The sequence below is a fragment of the Pezoporus flaviventris genome, unplaced genomic scaffold (assembly GCF_033815535.1).
Source record: "Pezoporus flaviventris isolate CSIRO_AGI_PZ_B2104156 unplaced genomic scaffold, CSIRO_AGI_Pfla_v1 ptg000037l, whole genome shotgun sequence".
NCBI classification, from domain to species: Eukaryota; Metazoa; Chordata; class Aves; order Psittaciformes; family Psittacidae; genus Pezoporus; species Pezoporus flaviventris.
In genome coordinates, this window is record NW_026892585.1 from 10,760,313 (window position 1) to 10,782,603 (window position 22,291).

General features: G+C 38.4%; 1 protein-coding gene across 6 annotated transcripts in view; it reads right to left on the bottom strand.

Moving 5' to 3' along the window:
- The window catches only part of CDK13 (cyclin dependent kinase 13), a 46,952-nt gene that overhangs the window by 18,887 nt on the left and 5,774 nt on the right, over nt 1–22,291 (bottom strand). For all 6 annotated transcript variants that reach the window (XM_061464678.1, XM_061464677.1, XM_061464674.1 and 3 more), the window contains exons 2-5: nt 15,014–15,619; nt 10,782–10,949; nt 10,374–10,513; nt 8,231–8,401 (exon numbers count right to left, since the gene is read on the bottom strand). In XM_061464678.1, coding sequence (XP_061320662.1) covers nt 8,231–8,401; nt 10,374–10,513; nt 10,782–10,949; nt 15,014–15,619 — 1,085 coding nt within the window. The remainder of the gene's footprint in view (nt 1–8,230; nt 8,402–10,373; nt 10,514–10,781; nt 10,950–15,013; nt 15,620–22,291) is intronic.

Here is a 22,291-nt window from a genome sequence, read left to right on the forward strand (position 1 = left end):
ACAAATGCAAAAGCTGGATTCTAGTGAACTGACTTGTTTTCTTGCACAGTAGCTGAAAAGGGAAGAAAGGGCATCAAATTCATCTGCTTTTTAACGAAAAGAGAAAAGATCACTCATAAAGTGTTAAACTTGTAACAAAGATCAGTGTAGACCAGCTAAACTACAGGCCATTGCATAGGACACTCTGAGTTCACTGTTTTTAATTGAGGTCCTTTTGTCCCATTGCGTGTTGTATGTTATAAGGAGGAAGCAAAACACTGATCATAAAATATCCATCAGTGTGAACAGAGGATGTGGAGCAGGAGGTAAATGACTTCAAAAGGAAAGCAGGAAGTATTAACAGCCATAAAGAACCAAAGGTCTGCCATGTTACTATGTGCATAACTGAGTTCACCAATGCAGCTCACCAGTTCAGTATGGGAAAAGCACTGAGTCTCCTCATCTTGGTCTTTTAAATCAAGGTAACCGGCAAAGGTCTACTTTACTGACAACTGCTGAAGTATGAACCATGACATATTTTAAGATGCCTTGAAACAAAAGAGCTGATATTAATGCTGCAGTGCCAAAATAATCTAGACACGCTCTTCAGAGAATGTCAGCTCAACAAAATCGAATACCAACAATCTTAGTATCTTCTTGCTCTGGGATACAAAGTTAACTGCATGGCAGCAGGCTGCACTCTGCATGTACATGAGAAGGAGAAAGACTAGGAAGGGTCAGTGGGATTGTAGACCTGCTCAGTGAGAACAGTCGAACAGTCTTCTTCTTTATATGCGAAGCAGGCTCCATGCCTTGAGCACTTTCTGCTCTGTCACTAGCTACCAGGACTTTTTTGCCACTATTTATAACCAGCAATCAGAACTGGTACCCTCATGCAAGAAGGAAAGCTGACAACAATGGAGACAGTTCATAAATAGAACAGAGCAGTATCTGGGAGTTGATCCAATTATTTATATTCTCCACAAGTCTCATTAAGAAACATACACTAGCACAGTACAAATGCTAGATGCTCCTTCTGTACCAGAGCAAGAGGACATGCACAGATTGATTACACTTCTGCATCACACATATGATACAAAGTTAGAATGTATTGTTAAGAACGGTCAAAACTGGATCTTCATCGGTTATGATAAGCCACTGAAATTAGTCTACTAGCCTTGGCAGTCTAACCATTAAAATGTGATTTTCAGTATTACTCAAACTATATTTGGAAGTGATTGTAGCTGCAAAAAAGATGTCAAGCAAACTGAAGTGAAATTCAGTTTATTTGTACACAAGCGTGGTGCCCTTTTCTGATACAGATATACAGGTTTGGCCTACAAAACAGTTATTATTCTACTTTATCTTTTCAGATTTCTAGTGCTTTTCACCAAATCAGGCAATCTTCACAACAGGGAAAGAAACTGTAGATATTCAGGAAGAAGAAAAGAGTCATGAAAGACTTCACAAGTTAACTATGCACAGGCAGAAGACTGTTTACTACAACACAGCCAGAGTTCAAGCTTAGAGCATCCTTTAGTGCAATCAAAAGGAATGCCACACAAATACCCATTTCTCAAAAACGGAAACAACAAAAAATAATTGTTCTTCCCCTTATGAGGCAAAGACATTCAATAACTTGGAAGTTACATTTTAAAAAGACCCTTTGTTTCACGCGAGCTTTGCCAAATATCCACATTTCTGAAAGCAGTGTCACAAAAACACCTAAAGCTCTGTTACAGTAAAGCACATGCAATTCAAATGAACTGAGAACTGTGACTAACTTTACTCATCTTACTGCACTTCCCTGTAAGTACCTGTGGGGTGGGAAGCAGCCTACAGCCTACTGCCACATGCTGCAACAAAACACCAGCTGGGGGTTTGCGTCCTGTGTGCCCCATTTTGTTTGCTGATAGCACACAGCTTATCTCCATTCCTTCATCTACTGAGATAAGAAACCTTAACTTCACTGCATGTTGACAGAGCAGCAGCTGGAACAGCTGAGCAGTAGTAATATTGCCTACTTCTGAATATGGGATGAGAGCAGCTGAATCTATTACGGAGGTACACAATAAATTCACACCAATGGAAACAATCCTCTTACCCTTACTTCTCTTGTCTGCACTTCAAGAAATGAATCTTTTTGACCACTCTGTCAGTTAAGACTGATAAGGGTCAGAAATTGAGATAATGCTTTTGAGTAGTTAAAGGATTAACATATCTTCTCCTCCTGTTCATTTATTTCAAGTCATGGAACTCTAAAACCCAAAATGAACTGGGGCAATAATGCTGTCAAGTGACAAATATAAAATGGGTAACTCAAGACATGGCACTGATGATCCATAATAATTTTCTAGGAGGTTATAAAAGCTAACAAAACACACTTTTGTGACACAGGCAGGCCCTGGACTTTTTTGGACTGTCATCAAATCATACAGATCCCACAAAGCAGGACATTAAATTAGGCATTTGTCCTCAAAGTGAGATAGAAGTTCTTCAGGCTGTGCAGGGAGGGAAGCATCAGGGGAGAATGATTCAGAAACCTACCCAGATGACAGCTTTTAAACAAATATTACTTCATAGGGAAGGTGTTTGGGGTTTTTCAAAATATCTGATACAGATCAGAGTAACAAGGAGACCGGAAGTGCCTTATTATGTGCAAATTTTAATTCAATCCTTGTATAAATGCATTAAAAGAGTACCTTGAAATGCAAAAACGCTTAAGAGAAAGGATCCCTGGCTCATTCAGTACATGGTATGTACAATGCAGAGTTGAACAGGGTTTCAACAGTTTGTTCTGTACTCACTGTTCAGAATGAGGCTCCATCAGATTTTCATCTCGCTAACAAGCCTCCTCAGCTTCTTCTATGAAATACATAAGTATTTTTTCCCTTGATTGATTCAAGATAATTGGATTATATTTACTCTTCGACTTCCTTAACATTTCTCTACCAGTAGTTACAATACACTATATTCCAAGACAGTTTTAAACAGAATTTTGTCAAAGCTTGAAAAGTATAGAAACAATTAAATTTCTTATATTTAAATTCCTTAGAGTCCCTTAAACATTCATCTTTTCTTTCTATTCACATTTTACAAACCTATTTTCCAATTTACAAAACACCAAATAAAGTTATAGCTAGTGAATTAAGCACCTTAAGTCTAAAGAAAGCATCCTTGCCATGTCCTATGTTATTCTCCCATTGCAAATTGTTGCATTCTCCTCTTGAAACAAATCCAACCCAAACTCCACATGAATGGAAACACATTCTGAAGTAGCTGTACCAGCTAAGGGCATACAGAAGCCCTGGGAGCAAATAGTTTCCTTGTTTAATTACATACTACAGGAAAATAAGAAAACAAACAAAAAACTTAAAGCAGAGGAAAAGTAAACCAAACATATCAGGGATTTTTCTCAGTTGGCCATAACATGGATCAGGTTGAAAAGCCACACAATTAGGTCTGCACTCATTCCAGAACAGAGTCCACTAGGGCACACAGAAACAGGAAACACCAGCAGTCACGCTATGCCTGATAACTGTAGCATGAAAGCTATTTGGGTAAGTTTCTATCAGCTATTTCAGGAGCAGCAAGGCATGCTGTAGATCATTAGAGGTTACTGAAATTCAGGACAGTTTGGTTTTGCTGACCTTTGCAGGAAACCTGGATAAAGCTAGTTACAACAGAGAAGGAACCTGTAGTGTTTACTGTAGTGAAGTACTCTCTGATGACATGATCGCTGTCACAGACTTCCTACAAACCACAGGCTTTCAGACAAAGTACTCCTCAGCGGCTGTGAGAAAGCAATCTGCTATTCATAGAATGGTTTGGGTTGAAAAGGCCCATTAAGATCATCTAATTCCAAACCCCTCTCACAGGCAGGGACACCTTCCACTAGACCAAGCCCTGTCCAACCTGGCCTTGAACACTGCAAGGGATGAAGCATTCACAACTCTCTTGGGCAGCCTGTTCCAGTGCCTCGCCACCCTCACAGGGAAGAACTTCTGCCTAATCTACAATGTACCACAGAGCCAGTGTTTTGACAGGAGTACTGCCATGCTGTCAAGACGAATACCAACTTCATGCCTAAAATAGGCTTGTTAACTTGTACTGCAAATCAATTCAAAATTTAATCTAAAATAAATTTAGATTTTTAAAATTAATAACAAACACACACAATCCAACCAGATAACACACACACAGAAACAATCCAAATGAAAAAACTCCAAGCTGTGACATTAACCAGATCTTTTTTATTGGAGTCTACCATGCAAAATTCTACACCTCCCTTGGGTTAGCAATTGAAAACGCTTCTTCCAGTCTAAAGGAAGAGGAGATGTCCGTCAGCACACCTACTGGTTTTACATTCACAGCCACAAAAGCTAAGTCACGCACTCTGTGTATTTAATAGAAAGATACTGTGGCAGTCCCATAACCAGAATGTTGAACACTTGCAACAGCTTCTAGCTGATAAAGCAGCAACTGAGAACTGAAGGACCATCTCAGGTGCCCAAAGTTAAAAGAGACACCTAAGATCATGTAATTAATTGTTAAATTGAGAAAACAAAAGCAGAGCTGACAAAAGCCCGAAGTAAGAAGGACCTTTTTTCCAGTCATTCTGGTTTATTTTATAACTTCAGTATAAAGTTATAACTGAAGTGGCTCAACTAACTTAGCTTATGAGGTGTATAGATTTGAATATACCCAGGAAATAGCTCTTTGTTTTCAACTTGTTTTAAATCTTGCCTTCTTCAATTATTGTTACACAAACTTTAGGAGACAAAAACAACCCAAAGCACTAAGAGATGAAAAGCTTCTGCCCAGTACAATCCTTTTGCTCCAAACTCTGCTCCAAGAGGACATGAACTGAGGTCCATGAATATGAACTTTCAAACTCCTATTAATTTGAATTACCACCAAGCAAACAAGAAGTGAAGGAAGCTTTAGTTGCCATCAGATTTGGTCACAAACACCAACAGTGTCAGGCTGCTTCTACTACTATTGAAGACTGACACCCACAATTGCTCTGGTACTAGCTCAGTAGAGGAAAATGCTTTCAACAAAAATAACCAGAGTTCTGACATTTTAGGAAAATACTGAATGGAAACTACAGCTCATTGCTGCTATCAAGTCAAGTGAGGCTTTATGTCCCAAGAGCAGCAGAGGAAGCTTAAAGAAACAAAAAAGCCTAGAAACCCCCAAGCACAACTGACAAATGTACTGTTAAGTCAGCTCTTATGCAGATACACACACAAGACAAGATATAAACTATTAGTCTTGCGTTCCCATCCCTTACCTTGTGTGCTCACCCATCTCCCTCTGTATGATAGGCAGGGGGGAAAAGCCTACATGAAAAACATACAAAATGGATAATCCTTGCCACACCCAACATAGGTGTTTTACCTGTCAGGATCGTGCTTGAGAATCAAGATACTAAATCACCAATGAGTAATCAGAAATGCCATTCTCCAACTTGATCATCAAGCATGTCTCATGCATAATGGAAACTGCTAAGTTACACTTCAGGTTTCAGAACAGCAGACCCACTCAGCTCCCACATACAATCGCGCTCATGTGCTGTATTTCCACTGGGAAATACACTTAAAGCATTTCTAACACACTGGTCCAACGTGTTACATTTCATTTTCTAATGGCTGGCTAGAAAGAATAAACTCAATCCTATACTAAAGCTATTGTTAAATTTATAACCCAAGCTGGCCAGGATAAAACGCAGATAAACTTTGCTTCTATTTTCTTTAAAAGCAAAATGCTGTTGAAACTACTGACACAAGTCAGATACTCAAAGTTTGTAACACAGGATTATGTCACTTGAAATCACAGAATCCCAGACTGGTTTGTGTCGGATGGGACTTTAAAGCTCATCCAGTTCAAACCCCCTGCCACAGGCAGGGAACACTTTCCACCACAGCAGGTTGCTCCAAGCCCCGTCCAACCTGGTCTTAACAGTGCCAGGGATGGGGCAGCCACAGCTTCCGTGGGGCCCCTCTGCAAGCACCTCACCACCCCCACAGAGAAGAACTTCTTCCTAATGTCTAATCATGCAAGCATGTAACACAGCTCAAAGTACCAGGACAAAGCTGTATAAGGCAAGCTATTACTGGTTTGCAGCCAATGTTGCTATCTTAAAAAGCATCATAAAAAAAATTGTACAAGGTGTGTCCAACATCTACATCACTGTCAGAAAACTGCATTTTAAATTACTGAGATCCAAAGGAAAAAAAAACCTAAAACAAACAAAACCAAAAAACAAACCCAACACCTTGAATGAATAAGCAGACGAGTCAGGATATGACAGTCAACCTTAGACACAAAATTAACTTTACTTATATCAACTAGAGAACATGTGTTGGAAGAAATGTTCCCATTCCCTACTTTTACAAATGGACTATCAGCAGGGTTTTGTAAAAGTTATAATCCAAAGCTAAGACAAGCATAATAATGTACATTAAGCATAAGTATATTCAGAGGACAAAACACTTTGCTTCTACTGTAAGCTCTAACATTTCTATAATGGCTCCTTCTTAAAGGAAGCAGCCTACTTTTGTGTTTGCAATGGTTTACTGTGAAGATGATCAAACTCCCTCCCACTTGCATTCATTTGTCCCCTGCATAGAATACAATTTGGCCACAACATCTCGACTATAAACCTCCATCTCACAATGAACTACTCATTAGAGAAATACAGAATGCAGTTCCTGGAAATAAAAAAAACCAAACAAGCCCTCCATCTTTTCACAGATAAATCATAACAGCACAGTCTCTTTATCATGCTAATGCTTTCAGAAATTAATTTGGTGCTAGCATCTCCAGAGAAACCGCTTCCCTTGCAAGTTTTCTGAAAATAACTGTTTTAATAAGCTGTTAAATGAGGAATTAAATGAAAGCAATATCAAAAGCACAAATATAGACTTGGGCAAAAGAAAAATACATCTGAAATTAATGAGACACACAGTTTGAAGCACACCAAATAAAATTTACAATTCAATCCTAGACACGGCACCAAACAGAAAGAGACAATTAATTAATGAGTTATTAAGTTTTAAGTCAAGGCTCAACGTGGTCTCATTAGCCAAGTAGGTTAGACCTAATTAAAACTCAGTACAAGATTCACATGAAAAGCCTAAACTGGCTGTTGCATACTGCTGGGATTCAGAGCGGGTGCCAACCACTGAAACCTGCACACATCCGGGGAAACTCCTTTGCTAGATGGTTTCTAAACACAGTAAAAATACAGCCTGGCAGTGCTGTATTTGTATATAGAATACTTGAACGTATTATACTTTCTAAAGATGCTAGGAAAAAAAAACACTCATTCCTGCTTAATTTTGACAGCCATTTTCTGATTCATCACGATGTCACCCAGTGTTTCCGCTGGCTCTGCAGCAACATACAGTGTTTTCTACCCGCACTGGAGCTGGGCATGCTCTATAAAAACTCTTGGAAGGAAAGCCAGGAATAAGCACAGATATCACACTCCAAACACACTCCTCAGCCAAGCCATCTAGCAAATCGCCCACTGAACATTTTAATACCCCAAAAGAAGTTTATAGGACTTGGACCTAAAAGGAAATAGCCTCCAAAGACAAATGACCCCTCCAAACCAAAAACACCAAGCAACAACACTGCATGATTTCCACTGTCTGCTTCATTCTCCAGGTTGCAGTAACTCAAACAAGCCAGACTTAACACTGAAGGAACCAAAAGAGTAAAAGTCTGCATGTCTTTTTGGTGGAAAAATATCCCCACCACACAAATCTTCTTATCCTTCTTCTAGCCTTTGAAACACACATACCCAACTAAGAAAAACTGTCTGAAACACACCTCAAAATCAAAGCCTACAATGAAAAACACCTCTTCAGCATTGAGCCTACAATAGTCTAAATGATAAAAGAAAATGAGGAAAAAAAAAAGACTAAAAAAACCACAACTAAGATCTTGCTATTGTTGCTGGCCTCCCTAATCTGTGAGTGTCAAGAAGTCAAATACCTGTTCCTCTCCTGCAAAATTGGAATCATTACATTTTCTTATCCCACAAGATACTTGCAAAAACCTTTCTATAAGCAAAAGGCATAGCTGAGCCGAATAAAGGACTTATACTACTAATTAAAGTCCCTTGACAAGCATCACAATTTACACATTTTTTAATGAAGCAGAACTTCAAATCCAGCATCACAGACTACTGTATTAGGAACTGAACCAGAAAGAGCTCCTCCTGCCTTAGTGTACATACCTTTGTCCTTCTTGAAGTCCAAAGCATCTTCCTTGTCTGTCACTATTTCCTTCATGTTGATAATGCTTTGGTGATTAAGCTGTCGAAGAATCTTAATCTCCCGAATAGCTGTTATGGGAAACCCTTCCTTTTCATTATCCAGACGTACTTTCTTTAGTGCTACCATTTCCCCTAAGAGAATACAAACCATTAAGATTAGCAAACAAACTATGTGATTCAGTATTAACTTTGCTCATTTGTTTTTTAAACCCTTCCCATTTGTTACTGTTTCTGAGCAGACTAAACAGTTAACATTTAGATGTTTGCACCAAACACTATGCTGAATGGAAACAGAATTAACTGCTGCTGGGAAACTATCACAAGGAGAAGCATCGCTATAAATGAGAATTTTCAGCTACCTGCTGTAAGGCCTGTTGTCTTCTTCCTGTACACCCCACTCACCTGTGTTCTGATACTCCACATCAAATCTTTCAATAAACCCCCATGTAAAAGCTATTATCACAACAGCCTTAAAGACAGAGGCCTACGTCTGCTCAGAGTTTCTTGTTACTACAATACCATAGGTAGAAAACGCCACATAGTTCAAGATGACGCAGATGACTGAAGACTTACCTAATTATTCCATATACTTTCTAATAGCAGAAGTGTCACTGCCACGTTTACATTAAAGACAAATTTTCCTTATTATTCCACTGCAGGCTGGCCTAGGCTCTGCAAAATGGCAGGAGCATGATCTCCTCATGATGGAGGATATCTAAAGACTGTATGCCAGCTCAACCATTTTGTTCTTGAAAGTTTACTGCTGCATCCTGCAAGTTTACTGACAGCACACGTATCTTTGTTAACTCTAGAAAGGGCTTATTATACACCCATGTATGATATATACACACAATAGGTCACATTTCAGTATGACACAACATCCACTTGCTTTGAAAGCCCACTGCACACCCTGTCATAAGACATCTCAACAGCTTTAATACCACTCTGCACAGGGTTTTAATTTAAGGCTAATGAAAGGTTTGCTTAACTGTATGGAACCATTCAATACAGACAGTAACAACTTCTACTGAAGGCTCAGCAATGATTGCCACACAAACAGCTTGACGCTTGCTAAAGAGGCAATATGGTTATGGTAAGATTAACAACTTAAATATGCAAATAACAAAATCCTAGGCGAGTAGGAAGAAGCTCCTAACAATGATCTGCAATGTTTCCCAAGGTAGAAGTAAAATATGAGATCTGTGACAGTTCAACTAAAGAACTAAAGGTTGCAAACTGAGACAAGCACAGGCGAAGAATGGCAGAGGAATTATAATTACACTGCTCATTCTCCTGGAGATCAGAAAGAAAGAAGTGAGGCTGGTATGTGATCCTATGTGACTCAGCTACTGCTGAAGTAGAAAATTATCCAGCATTCAAAGCATGCACAAATAAGCCAGAAGGGCAAGCAGTCACAGCAAGAACTACTAATTGGACATTAAAAGATCAAGCAACATACAGTACATATGAAGAATCCATTTCAATACATTAGCAGTAATGACAGCATTCGTGCATATCACAGTAGTGATGCTTGCTTATTTTAGCAATAGTTTAACATGAAATTTAAAACCTATGTCGCTGCTGTAGCCATACTGCAAGAAAAACACCCAATATGCAATACTTAAGGACTCTGCTGCACAGAGGCAGCTTCTCTTCCTGTCAGCTAATGACATTTTGAATACAAAGAGGAAAAATGGCTAAATCTCATGCATAGCTTCTTTAACCCTTACATCCCTTCGCAAACTTTGCTGTCATCCTGTCTAGGGTCCCATTTTGTTTCTCTGGAGTATTTACCCTCTTTTCTTCACTAGCTCAATTGTGTACGAAGCACCAAAACTCAAGAAATACTAATTAGAAATTAAGAGCATTCAGCTTGCTTTCAGCCACCGTTTTATGCATAAATAATTCTTTCCAAGGCAGCAAAATGTAACTTCTGAGTTAGACTAATTCTGGATTTAAAACTAACCAAACAAACCAACAACTAAAAACTTTCCAAACATTAGAGGGCAGAATGCCACACAGTTTTACTCAATATAAAAACCAACCCAAAAATATCCTGGTCACTTTAGAACAGCACGATTACATTCACTTTTTCTGGACTTACCTGTGTCTTTATCTCTGGCTTTGTAAACTTGCCCGTAAGTGCCTTCACCAATAATACCAATGATATCAAATTTATCCACACAGCGCTTTCCCCAATCTATTTCTTTTTCTTTTGTTTCACCATGTCGTGGTCCACATATTCTAGAAAACAGCAAACATTTCTAAGAATATAACTAATATATTTAAGGATTGTTTTAACGTCGACAAGACCCTCAACACTAAATAATTAGGAAACATTACTAGGTAACTGGCTTACTACCATTAAGTGGGAATAAAACTTGCAGTTTGATTTCAGCCTCATTAATATTAAAAGTCACTGAAAATCAGAATTATTTGGAAAAGAATATATTTTAGAGAAACTTATCACTTCTACTTCTTGATAGGCTTTATAAAGTCTACTAAAACGTACTTTGGTCTTCTCTTGCTGTGTAACTGAACTGCTGGTTTCTTTTCTTCAGGACTTTTAGATAAGTCAGCACCTCCAGGCAACTCAGGTGGAAGTGGCAAATCTGCAAGCAGATGGCGAAGTTTCTTCTCTGTTTCTTTAACTGACTTCACTGAAAGATTCTCTTGCAAACTATTAAAAAACACACAATTTTACTATCAACTTGAACACAGTAGAATATTAACATACAGAAAGGAAAACCTATTGGAATTACTTTTTAAAATACATTCTAGGCTCTTGATGCATCAACATTTGACATTTCTGCTCTTTAACTACCAAAATTCTGCAGGAACTATGAAACCAGACTTTTCTGGTGAAAGCTGAGGTTGGACGACACAGCAAGCCTTACCAGACCAGACTTATTCAGCCACACAAGCTTCTTCGCAAGCTTACAGCCTAGACTGTTAAGAACATTTAGAGCTTGAGCACTGACAGATACCAGAAGTGCGGTGGTAAAGTCTTATTCTGACTTCTCACATAAAAGAGTAGATTACCCTAATCCAGTTCTCTATAAGGCTGGTCTCCAGAGATAGTGAGCGTCACTGTTACAGTAATACTGCAGGGCATTACAAGGCAGTCCACGCCACCTCTTTTACGGGTTACCATCTCTTACGTTTGCTGAAACTCTCCATATTCAACATGTTCCTAGTGATCAGCATGCAAATCACGTGGGAGGAAGAAAAAAAATCAGATGAAGAAATGACTAAACGCTTTTCTGCCACGGGTTACTGATATCTCACCATTTTTTTATCATCAACTATTATTAGTTAACAGATACTGATAGTCAATTCTGTCTTAAGAAAAATCCCCCAAACACATGTACAGCAGAGTATTCCTTTAACAATTACTGTACACAACGATTCTAGAGATGCTCTCCTCAATCTAATGGGAAATTCTGAAAGCATTGTACTTGCTGCAGCATATTCTTTTTTAAACACATGGTGCCATATTACCAGAACTTCCTTTAGTTTGGCTAGATTTGTGCAGCTACAGCATATCCAGCAATTTTAAAGCCACAACCTTCTTTAGACTTGTCTAGTTTCAGCCGTAACAGTTATTTTTCTTCTTCCTAGTAGCCGGTGCAGTGCTGTGTTTTGGTTTTAGTCTGAGAACACCACCGATATTTTAGTGGTTCCTAAGTAACGCTTACCCTGACCAAGGACTTTTCAGTCTCAAGCTACTGCCCGTGAGGAAGGGCACAAGAAGCCAGGAGAGAACAGAGACAGGATACCTGACCCCAACCAGCCAAAGGGGTATTCTGTACCACAGCACATCATGCCCAGTGCATGGAACTGCGGGGAGTTAACCTAGAAGGCTCAGATCGCTGCTTGGATCGAGCTGGGTATCAGTCAGCAGGTGGTAAACAATTGTATTGTACATCATTTGTGTTTACTGGGTTTTTTTCCCCTTTCCCTTTTAGTTTTATATTCTCTCCCCTTGATATTTCCCTTATTATTCCTGGTGGTAGCAGTAGTGGTTTGTGTTATACCTTAGTTACTGCCCTGTTCCGATCTCAACCCACGGGAGTTACATTCTTTCGACTCTCCTCCCCATCCCTCCAGGAGTGAGCGGCTGCGTGGTTCTGCGTTAGCGGCTGGGCTTAAACCATGACAAGACTTTATATAATTACATAACTGTTTCTCTCCCACAGGACTGTCATATAATATTCGCTCTTTAAATGTCAAACTTCATCACTGCATCAAGAAAACATTCTGCCATGCTTTCAAAGGATATTTTCCAAGATAGCTGCACTAGCTAAACAATACTACTTTACCATCAACATCCTTCTCTGGGAACCTATCTGGAGGTTTTTCTGCAGCTTCTTACCTATTTAGTTTCATATATGAAGCAGGAACTTCTGTAAATGGAAGGATCTTACAATCTTCCATCATGGAGAATGCATATGTTCTCTCTTACATTAACTTTAGTTACCAATCTTTAAATAAATTTAATTTTTTTTTTAAATTTAAATAAAGCAGTCCAGCGTGTTGCACACGTCCATGCTTCCCCATGAAAACAGAACACCTGAATGTCTTCCACCACTTCTCAAGCTGCCACTACCTGAATTTAAACAAGTAACCTCAAGGAAGCATATGCTGCTCTCATCACAAATACAATGGTTAACATGCTATACAGAACGAACCACTTTTGCACAGTGCATGGTAAAGAAAACAAATCTTAGATTTTCAAGTTCATACATTTCTATTTCTCTCAAAATATGGACCCAAAACTTTCACAATTAGCGAAAGTACAATATATGAGTGGTTCTGAAACAGATTTTGAAATCGGCACATAAAAACAGACGCAGCCAAAAGCTGCCTTTATTTCAGGACTGTGAAATCACATCACTGACCACCAGAAGAGTCTTCTCTTTTAGCTAACCCACACAGTGGTTCTGAAACACTGTTGTTTCTTTAGGTAGCATATTTGTGGGTTCATCAGGTCCTTGCTGAATTTGGCAACTGACATGACATTATGAACCAGACAGTTGTGCACAGTATCAAGCTTTCTTTGTTGGCACAGTATCTCTGAGCCTAAGGTAAACTCACTTTGCCCTCATCGCCACTAAAAAACATAGACCATTTTTCTTTGAGGACTTAAGCTTTATCACAACTTGTAATCTCAACCATTCCAAGTGTATAAAATGCTACAGGCAAAACTAAGCAAAGCTTACCAGTGCTGACAGAACCATAGCTTAACTGCAGTTTAACTCCTCCGTGCAGTTTAGCTACGCTTAAAACAGGTATCACATTAAAAAACACTAACAATGACAAGCAATTAGCCAGCTTCAAGTTGAAATCTCATTTAATTTTATCGCAATTAACACTGCAATGCCAATCATATATATACTTATTAAACCAGTCAGACCTGTTTTTACCTAAAACAGTAAATCTTGCTCTCAAGTAACAGTGTCAGAAATCCCATTTACCCAGGGAGGATAGCTTTGTCATAACTATAAATGCAGCAGCATATTTGCCATACATATGTGCTTCTGAACAACTGGAATGACATTTGCTAGAGTGCTGAAGGGAAAGAAACACAATTTCTCTTCTACTACTAAAATAAATAAATATATAATACATTGTTAGGTTAGATTTATCTGCCAAGGTTTCCTGTGCATGCTAACATTTAATGTAGCATTAAATTACCAGCAAATACAAGAGAAACATTTACACCTCTAGTTATAACTACTTTTACTAACTAAAGAAACACTACACACTTCTCAAAGAATAAGAAAAGACAGGCTGGTTTCAGATATGGAATACAAAGTGCTTCAAAAAGTTCTGAATTTTGCTTTTAGTTTGTTTTCTTACAAAGACATATCACACAAGCTAGTTATTACTTCAATGTTAAAAAACTTTGGTTTACTTGTTCTAAGAAGTTGCTTTCTTGTATAGATGTGTGAGGCATGTAAGACCATGAGTAAAACCAGAAGTAACTTCCCCTCAAACTTGTTCACCAAACAAAACCAGTAAATTACGGCTCATAGTTTTCCAATATAAATCACACCACAGATTCTCCATTAAGACTATGAGGAGACTTAATTTCGTCTAAACTCAAATGGCAGTCAGAATAGACATGAATTTCTTCACTACAGACCGATTTTTACACTTCAAAAGTAAAGTGACACCAATGACAAGTCATGAACCTCACTTCCGCTATACACACTCAAAATGATACCGATCTCTGAGATAAATTATACTAAAATAAGACACAGCTATAAAAACAATTGCCTCACATAGGCAAGAGAATCTTTACTTCAAGCCCCAGCTAATCAAAGAATTCACACAATTAAAGAATTCACATATTGCTACTAAATTCAACTTTCCCAATGTATATGTTTGCACCAAACTTGAAATCCTGATAACTTGAATGCATCCTTCCATTAGTCCCAAAACTATTATGTACCAGCAATTTTTAATCACCTCTCTAGTTACTTTTTATTGAAACATTCCTAACGAAGTCCTTCTCTTTTCAAGAAAGAGTTCAATTATTTTCATTTCCAGATCAAATTCCTTCATTTCACCAAGTTTCCATGTTAAACAAGAGCAAGTACTACCTAATGCACCAGCCTGATTCAGCAAATAAGTTTATATTCATTGTCCAAGGGAAATAATGAGAACAAACAAACAAACCCAAACAACAGCAATAATGAAAAGGAACAGACAACACCAAAAAGCAATGCCACAACCCACCTATCAGTTTCTTTATCTTCAGGCAGCGTGGGAGGCAAAGGCAAGGGTGGCAGTGTGGAGGTTGGTAGCGTAACAACTCGCTCCTTCTCCTTGGTTACTACACTTGGTGTACTCGGTTTGCTTTTCTCTTTTACAGTGACGGGTGGCTGTTTTACAACAGCTAGTTTATTCTCTTTTACTGCTGTAGGTTTCTGTTTAGTAATTTTGTCTGCAATTAAATTATTTTCCCCTTTTGTTTCAGGAAGCGAGACCTTTGCTTTTGCTTTGTCATTCTTCAAATTCACACTGCTCGTAGGAGAAGGTGTATGCTCAGTTTTTATTTTCTTTAGGTCCTTTACATTGTTCACTTGAGGCGCACTTACTGCAGCATCAGTACTTCCCTTAGTAGGTGTTGAAGTATTAGAAGCTTTTGCACTGGCTTTGGCTGCCTCAGCAGCTCTTGCTTTCTTGTTTTTGTTCAGCTCAGCAGCAAGGCTACTCTTCAGAGTCAATGTACTAGGAGAGATACTTGAATGACGACTTCTGGATCTAGATAATCTGTGTCTGCTACGAGACCTCGAGTGCCTTGATGAATATGGACTTCTACTTCGAGATTTTGCTGATCTCCTGTTTCAAAAGAGTAAAGATTCACCCAGTTAAAATTTAGCCTATCTGCTTTCCCAGTGTATCTGCATTTTTGACAAACTTGTTTTTTAAACCAACCATTATCACCATGCTTCCAGAATAAACAGAAGTCTGTGAAATAGTAAAGACTGTGCATTAATAATCTAGAGTTAGTCGATCAAGATTCTACATCTAAACAGGCTGACAGAAGACGTTAAAACTTTCTTAGACATGGCTTATCCCATTGAAGAACTGCAAAATACAAGTATGCCTATAGGACAGATATATTCCTTTCTCCTCACTACTTATCAGATACATTTCTTACCTTTAAAGAAAATCCGGTCCTATGCAACTTGTGCAAACACCATGAGTATATGCTGTATTTGAGAGAAATTCACCTGGCTACACAATCAGAATTCAACAAAATTAAATTAATGCAACAACATGAGAAGAAAAACCTAAACACAACACAGAAGCAGTACTTGTAGCAGCTACATACACTTCACTTTCACAACCGTCATTAAAATAAGTCGGAATAAAAGACAAAACAACCCTACCCTATACTTGTTATAGCTACCGATAAACAAACATATTCCACAAGCAGGCCTATGCTCTGCCTGCATCAGAATACAGAGACTAATGGACAAAAAAGAAATAAATTAAAGATATCTAAGCCATCTACAAAATCACAGCAGGAAAATAAGGCAGAATGAGGGCGGCTGTGAGGAACCTGAACAGTTAGAAAAACAAACTTTTCTTGCGCCAAAATACCATTTAATACGAATTATTTTTCAAAGATATGCCCTAATTTACCTTGTAGAAGTTTTGGGTGAGTTCTTCATTAAAAAGGAAAAAAAATTAACTGGGGTGAAGGGTGTGGAACAAACACAGTAGCCTAATTCACTGCTACTACACAGAAATGTTATTAAATAAATGAAACGTGGGGGATTTAATCCATTTCATCGTACTAAGAATAGCGAGGGTATTCAACCGATTTGCAAGTATTTTCTTGATTGAAGTGTGACAGAAATCTATTTTGCTTGAGTATATCACTTGAAGAACAGGAAAAAGCATAATCAGGATTAAAAAAAAGTGTATTCAGCAGCTGGACAATGAAGAAAGTATCGAGCAATAGCATAAATAAGACTTCATGGAGACAGAAGAATTTAAAAGTTCAAAAGAGAGCACCTGTATAAGGGAGTCTGCCAAAGCGAAATCAGCCAAACAAAAAGCAGCAGCCAACTACAATCATTATGGTCAGGACTATACACCCCAGTGTCAAATTTTAGTAACAATTAAATTAATTCAGTTTTAATTGTCCACACAAGAAATTACATTTCAAGGCTTCAACTGAAGAAATAATATAGTACAGCATTTCTATTGTGTGCGATATTTACTGATTTCCAAATTCACTGCATTATAAACAGAACTGTCAGTCTTTCTAAAGCAACATAAGAAGTCATTGAGACAAATCAAGATTATGTAGAAGTCACTGAAAGCAACATGTAGGCATGCACGCTGGATATTAACGCCCAAGCTTCGACATTCTATAGGTAAAACTGAAATTGATCCTCATGGCTAAAGACCCTTGAAAGGAAAAAATAAAAATACATCTCAAACCCCATCTGAGGGCAACTCTGAAACTAACACAGTTCAATTCTATGCCAGGAAGTAGGTTTTATAGAGTTTTCTCTAAAATCTACGGAGTTTATAGAGCAGGGTAACAATGACAGATGGCAATAATAAAAACAAGAACAATAATCATCATAGAAATAACAAGTTTTTAATACTTTCAGAAATAAAGGTGCTCTCTAAATTTTCAACACAAATTTCAGGTTTTGGTTCACTTAGGTAGAGAGGTATCAATGTACACATCCATTAAAAAACAAATAAAAACATTATATTGGTTAAAAAAACTCCCTTGAAAACTCACTTCTGTTCCATTATGAATCATAGAATGGTTAGGGTTGGAAAGGACCGATGTTACTTTTCCCATTATTACTTTGGAAATTTAAGTATTAAATAACATAGACTGTTTTCAGAGGCTTAGCCAAACTAGAGTAAAAGTGGAAAAGTAGAAAGTTCCATAATATAAAGTTAAGAGGGGGCAGCTGAAGAAAAAGGAGGGCTGAGACTATCCAGACAATACATACACTTCAGATGCTGGGCTAGAGCTCTCCTCACACCATTCTCTCACCTTCTGAGAGGAATTATTATCTCAGGCAGAGATATACTGTTACAGATCCACAGCAGCTGTACAAGCAGTATAATTATATTTCTCCAGCATCAAGCATAAGATAATAAGCCCCATTAGTCCTAAACTGACTTCTATAAATGGCACATCATTTCTGAGGATGTTGCTGACCTGCCTTGGAAAACATTTGCTTGCACATCTTGTTCCTAGATCAGCTATTTTAAACAGTCACTTCCTCAGTTACCTGCAGAACGTAACCTCCAGGCTGAAGGACCTCACTGCAACCCATACTGAACTTAAAACATGCCCTAATGGTCTAAAAATCAGATATATTTCTTTCATAAGTACAATTACTGGTTTGTTTGGGCTCTGTGGGGCGAGCTGGTTGTTTTGAAAGGTGCCATATATAAAGTAAATAATCTGTGTCACAAATAAATGTGGACCTAATTCCACATACACTTGAAAAGAGAAGTAGCAGCTCAAAACACTGTAGCTGCTGAGACACCATACATCGTAAGGCTGTTTCTGATCCACTTCGGGTCAAAACCAAAAGAGGTTCATTTATATCACTCCTAAGGATGAAATGAGAAAACCTGTTCAAATTAACAACTACTAACGCTCACTTATCAAGTATCATAACGTGGTGAGGAAAAGGCACTTTGGAAAAGCTGGGGCAAAAATAACCTAAATCTTTGTATTCTCTTCAAAAACAAACATGTAAGGAAGTCAAGTGTTGACAGCGGATTGATGTACATATTTTACCAACATCAATCAGGAGACCCTGGGATGTGAACATCGATTTATGCAAGCTCAACAACAAAAAACTCGAACCATTCTCCATCCCAAGTTTCAAACCTCAAATTACAACAGCGTAACTTGGTCATGTCAGAATTGCATCTGTGTGGGAGGCAGCAAATACACATACACACAAATATTTAACTTTCAGTTCCAGTACATACAGCCCTTAACAGCAGATCCAAATGACAGTGGCCTAGTTATGAAATATGTTGACTGAGTATAATCTCTGCACTGGTTTATTTCTTTCAGAAGTTTTTCATTATTTACATTTACGTCAGCAAAAAAAATTATGTTGCATTATATACGGCATGTCTGTGCTAATAATAAACTAGAACTTCCTTTGGCATCTTAAAAGACCTTTGCAAGAATCCCTTTTTGTACCTTGACCACTGAGCTAGACCCAAGAGTTACAGCAAAAATATTTAACACTTTCAAGAGACAAATGCTGAATCTTAAGTAAAAGGCAGTTTTGTCAAGTGCAAGTTATTCAAATTACAATGAGAAAATCTGTTGTTTTCATAAGCATAATGATGTTTTCAAATATTTAACTATTCCTTTCTTTCATCAACAGTAATTCAAAAGTCCCAAGAGAACCTTCCAGACTGGACAAAATTTACGTACAAGTTTTCATCTATTAAAAATGGCACAAACCCAAAACTATGGACATTTACAAGCTTTCCCACAGAAGCATATACAGAATTCAAGATAGGCCAAATATCGCCTTATAGGTAATGAAACCAACCAATTCACTCTGTTCAGAGCTAATGCTCATTTGACATAAAAGATGAAGTCGCAGCAGCGCAGATATGGGCTCACACAATAGCCAGTGTCAGCCACTTCAACAGGACACTGACATTTTACTGGGGCCCTGAAAAAAACACCAGGGAAGACATCTGAAACATACAGTGCTCTCTAAATCTTCCAACAGATTTCTATTTAAACATGTGTGCATGCCTTATCGTACATTTGTCACCACCTATTTTGTCTTCAGATAACAGTTTGTTTTTAACACAGTAAACAGGAACAAAAGAACAGCGGCTCCAACCGTGCAGAACTGCATCACCAACTGCAAACAAATCCAAAACAATCCAAACATTTTTCCCTTCAAGCCTAGAGACATGAGGAAGTGTGCTACATATATATATATATATAAGGGGCACATCCCAATTTCTCTAGTCAAAATCACCTTTGGTATTTTCTGGTAACATACATGAGGACAGACTACTGAGAAATCACTGCTTCTGCTAAGTTTCCTCCAAGGCTTCTAGACTTTTGTCTGCACACAAAAGTACTTGTAAATGAGGCAGAACCTTTGCCACACTTAGCCACCCAGAGCCTTCTACGAGCACAGAATCAATGAGATTGGAAAACACCTTTAAGATCACCAAGTCCAACCACTGCCCAGCACTACCAAGGCCACCACTAACCCATGTCACTGAGGGCCTCATCTACATGGCGTGTGAGCATTCCCAGGGACAGTGATTCTGCCACTACCCTGGGCAGCTTGTTCCAGTGCCTGAGCACCCCTCGGGAAAGGAGTTGTTCCTCTTCTCTATCTGAACCTCCCCCAGCACAGCTTGAGGCCATTTCCTCCCCCTCCTGGCTCCATCCTCCTGTCAGGCAGGTGTAGAGAGCGATAAGGTCCCCCATGAGCCTTCTCCAGACTAAACCCCCCAGGTCCCTCAGCCTTTTCCCCATCACACTTGTGCTCTAGGCCCTGCACCAGCTCTGTTGTCCTTCTCTGTCCCCTCTCCAGCACCTCAATGTCTCTCTTGTAGTGAGGGGCCTAGAACTGAACACAGGATTCAAGGTGCAGCCTCAACACTGCTGAGTACAGGGCACTTCACACAGGTCGATATTCCTACAGAGGGGATAATTTACATGCTTCATGACATTCATAAAATCACTTCTGAATCATATACATATCTCAGTATGGGTTTATTGTATCTGTAGGACCAGTCTGCATTAGAACTAAGAAAAGCTGCTTTTTTAATTCCTCAGACAGCAACAAAGGAGACTAGGAGCACAACTAGATTAGCTGCAAAGAGCAAATGAAGTAATTACACAATATTATGTGTAGTTACAAAATAAATTGGGGGGGAAGGGACGGAAGGAGTTGAAGACATTCTCTACAAAGCACATAGAAGAGGCAGATTTCAAGAAAACTGGTCACAAGAAAGCACTAGTAAAGAAGTCACCCTGAAATCAAATCTCAGCACCACTTTTCTCCATTTTTCGGAACAATCGAAAGATTGTGGTTTTTTTTCCCCTCCCTTTAAGAAATAATAACTAAAGGTTGGTTTAGGTATCACAGGTTTTTAATGTTTTTTGCCTAGCATCCTAGAGTTCATAAAACAATCTCTGCTTAATTAATACAATATATCCAATGTATTAAAAACTACTTAAGATATCAAAGTGCGATTAGTTATAAATTTCAAGACTGTTGCAATATTCCTCCTTCTCGCAACATTTTTTTGCACTTGCCAATTACCAAACAGTAGATTTATGAATGAGGACTTATTAATTAACAAAACACTACATTCCTAAACACAGAATGAAAGAATTCCAAATAATAACGCTTAAAGGTGCTATATTTTACTATTCTGATACCTAAAAGCAGAGGAAAGAGAATTGACAGTGTTACACATCAGGTCCCCAGGTATACAGGTCTCGTTCAGCTTTACCTGGCTTTTCTTGCCCTGCTATTTTTCTGGGTCCTTCTTTCCCTTTCCAATCCTCCCTTCATTTTAACACACACACAAAAAAAAAGCATTGCATTTTGTTGGCAAATAAGGACAGCCAAGTGTTATCTTCTCATGTTTGTAAACTCAAAACCCTCTTTTCTTCCCAATCACTTCAAGAGTGAACTAAATTTAAGGTGCTAGTAGCCAGCTATGCATCTTACCTAAATGCAAATAGTGTTATATTCAGGATATATCAGAGTCCATGGAGTTGAACAAGGGAACTGATTCTGTAACTTCTTGATAAAACATAGGACAAAGGGATTTATGAGGATAAGAGTAAAAATCCAACAAACAGAAGGAATTTAAACATCCACTGTAGCTCAGCTCTTTCACCAACTACACTGCACTACTAAGCACTGCCATCTTCCCCTGCATGGTAATGACACAGTGTATTTAAAAAGGGAGACCTAAACTTAAATCAACTAGCCTCACTGCAGATCTTCCAAGATATCACTCAGTAGCATAAAAAACACTGTAGTTCATACAGTATAGCTTTTCTGTGTTGTGCTACCAGGCAAACAGATAATTTAAGCCGTAATAGTGCTCACCTGAAACCTTATTACTTAATTTCATTATTTTCTCCAGCCCCTGGTTCAAGGTTATATTTTAAGCAGCTCTGCAACCAACCTACTCAGCTGCTTTGTGCATGAAGACAACATTAACTTTCCTTACTGCTTCAAAACATGAATCTTTAAGAGTCTCCAATACATTCAGCATAGGATACTGAGAAATTCTGAACATGAATTTGATTTGGTTCTTGAATCGACTTTACAACTCAGTATTTTAAAATGAGAACACGACCTACAAAGAAATCAGCCAGCAAAGATTCAGCTCAAATGCGGTGTTCTAAACACATTAAAAAAAATAATAGCTTTTTACATCAAGTCCCTTCCCCCAGTACGGAAAGAAGCAGTGCAACAAGGAAAAGGAAAGGTACAT